The 3,022-nt window shown below is 43.5% G+C and overlaps 1 protein-coding gene across 1 annotated transcript in view; it reads left to right on the forward strand.

Annotated features, from left to right (window-relative positions):
* Positions 1-522: 522 nt before the first annotated feature.
* The window catches only part of mmp24 (matrix metallopeptidase 24), a 16,007-nt gene continuing 13,507 nt past the window's right edge, over positions 523-3,022 (forward strand). The window contains exons 1-2 of the mRNA XM_062544667.1: positions 523-635; positions 3,003-3,022. The exon at positions 3,003-3,022 is cut by the window's right edge and continues 285 nt beyond it. Of these exons, the coding sequence (XP_062400651.1) occupies positions 523-635; positions 3,003-3,022 (133 nt within the window). The remainder of the gene's footprint in view (positions 636-3,002) is intronic.

Consider the following 3,022-nt stretch of genomic DNA (forward strand, 5'->3'; position numbering starts at 1 on the left):
TATAAGTCCAAGAGCTGCAGAGATAAAAATATTTGTATCTGCGAGCTGGACCAAAAATGAATCCTCCATTAATATACAAGAGCAAGTGTTTAGTTACAGTAAGATCTGTATGGACACCTCTAAGAGCTTCAGGAAAGCCTATATTTAGTTAATGTCTGCTGATGCTAAAGCCTCATGGATGGCCTCTTAGTTCAACAGAGCAGTTACTGCACATAGTTGTTCAGTATATGTTGAGCCAAAGTTTAATGTTGTACAGTATACACTTTATGTGTGCTTTGTAGTGTAGAGGAAATACTTCTCAAGGGCTTTCTTCATCTCATCTATCTCATCTATCACCTCATATTATTGGTGTGCTCTGGTTAATGTTGATCCAGTAGATTATTTGGGATTTTCTCCATTAGATCGCTGCATGGTCTCTTGCTGTCTCATCTCTCTCTCTCTCCTTCTCTCTTTCTCTCTCTCTCTATCTCTCCCTCCCCCTTCTGTCTCTCTAACCTGTGTGTTTGTGTCACCCAAAGGTGGATGAGGAAGCCTAGGTGCGGGGTCCCAGACCACCCCAGCATCAGTCGCCGGAGGCGGAATAAGCGCTTCGCCCTCACTGGCCAGAAGTGGAGGGACAAGCAGATCTCTTACAGGTATCGTATGGATATGGTGTGCTTACCTCCCCGTCTAGCCTAAACAGTGTTTTCATGTGGCTGGTACACTGCCAAAACTGCAGTATGTAGGTACAGTAGGCACAGATATTTCCTTAAGTCATTAAACAAAAAAATATCACAGGGCTTTGGCTTGATTAGATTTTATTTTCCACGTAGTTAAAGTGATTCATTCATTGCGCACTCTTATCTGGACGTCAGGGTACATTTTGTTCGAGAACAAAAGCTGGATCGCAGTGGCAAGATGGCACGGGGCTCAGCACTGAAAGAGAATTGCCCACACACTTGGTGCTGGGCTGTTGGGTTCTGTACTGTACCGCTGGTGCCTATATTAAGTGAAAGTGGGTTTAACGCTAGGCAGGAGGAGGAGTTGTATTTAGGGTGTCAGTGAGTAGCATTCGCTGCAGTTAGCGCTGCTATCACTGAAGCAGTAGTACAGTGCATTCTGTCAGCTGGCATTAACAATAAATGGCAAGCTATGAGCCACGTTGTAGATCAATAGATGGATGGAGGGATGGATTAATGGAGGGAGGTTAGATTGATGAACGGATGGATGTAGGATAGATGGCGTTCATGGGAAGCTGTTTGACATCTAATGCCTAATAAAAGCACACGTTCCTGTAATGTGGTCTGACAGCGATACATTTATTGTTTTATTTTTATGCTCAGGGCTTCGTCCCTCGAAGTGCTAAAGATATGTTACGCAAGCGGCACGAAACGTGTTTCAAATCTGGTAATGAAGACGTGAGGGCACCCCCTCCCCCACCCCACCCCCTCAAAAATGTCAAATATTTATGTCAATCCTGGAATTTTTATAGAGTGCCTCAGAAGCTATGAATATGAACACGGTGTTTGACACGGCTCTGGAAGGAGGGTTTTTTAGCCACTAGTTCTACTGTATTCGCCTGCAGCCAGCTCTCTCTGAGTGGTGTTCTTTATTTATTTATTTGCTGCATATTAGATTCCCTGGCCTGTGAATATGTTTTCGGTACACTCCTCACTTATGCAATGCGGTAACGCTTGCTGAAATGCCTCCCCAAGGCAGGAAAATAATCCAGCCACTCTTCTGTAGACAGGAGAAAAGAGGGGAGAGTGCTTTTATTTTTCCAACTCTTTGCCCCCCCCCCCCCCCCCCCCCCCTCCGTTTGGAAGGAGATAGGAGGAGCTCTGTACCTTTAAAGGCCTTCCCCTTTTCTCCCCATGTTCCGCGCTCTATATTTAGTCTGTCTGGGCTGCTGAGTCTGATTTGATCTGTGTGGATTGTCAGGGAGCATCAGGCAGAGGAGGTATTGAGGAAACCTGGCTCTCTCACTCTCCCTTCGAGTCCGCTGGCTACTACACTAGGTCATATTATTATTATCATCATCAGGCGCCTTCCAAGATTACCACGGCTGCTGTGGCTCTTTTGTCTTTTGCCATTTTTGTTACTGTATAACGCTGCAATGTGAAGTTAAAAAATATATTTGAAAAATTGCTCTTTGCATTTGCAAGTGCCACAAAAAAAGCTTTCTAATTCTAATCTATTCAATAAGGCTTGTGTGATAGACAGTGTGTTTTTTTCTGCAATTTGTCATGGATTTTCTTTCATGTCAATGTCATCGGTCATGTGTTAAGAAGCGCCTATCCACCACAGCCTTAGGTAATTTGCCTGGCTTGCTATTTGCCCCATATTTCTCAACATTTATGCAGATTATAAGACTATTATGTAAGCGCGTAAGCAGTGTGTACTCAGATGAGAGGCTGCGCTTGTTCAGCGAGCCACAGATCATGTGTTCTGTGCCCAAGTTAAGGAGCTCAGGGGTTCATTTGCAATGTGTTGTATTGGACGAATCGGTGGATCGAATCAATCAAGATTAATCCAGCGAGATTTGGCATAAGCTATCTTTGATGGTCATTGGTAATGACTCAAGAGCAACAGATGGAACAAAAGCATTCAGATGATGGAATTTCAGGGCTGATGGGCTTTCAACTGATTCTCTCACCCTGCCACTGTCCCATCCTGCCCCTGTCCCATCCTGCCCCTGTCCCATCCTGCCACAGTCCTCAGAGCACGAATACGGGCGTCGGCAGCTATTTTTAACTTCTTAAAATGCACTACATGAGAGCTCAGGAGTACACTGCATACCACTATGTATATGTCCGATTATTCATTTTCACATTTTTTATTAGGCCTACGTAATTATTTTGCATTCTCAGACATTTGATTTCAACTTTCAATATATAAATATTTTTTTAGCAATGTATAAACATATATTTGTATAGTTTGTGGTGATTAGAATAATGTAGATAGTTTGACAGTCGTCACCGTATCTAATGTCAAACTCACTTTTACGTTTCTCTCTCTACCAGCATACACAACTACACTCCTA

The sequence above is a fragment of the Sardina pilchardus genome, chromosome 9, assembly GCF_963854185.1.
Source record: "Sardina pilchardus chromosome 9, fSarPil1.1, whole genome shotgun sequence".
Classification (NCBI taxonomy): domain Eukaryota; kingdom Metazoa; phylum Chordata; class Actinopteri; order Clupeiformes; family Clupeidae; genus Sardina; species Sardina pilchardus.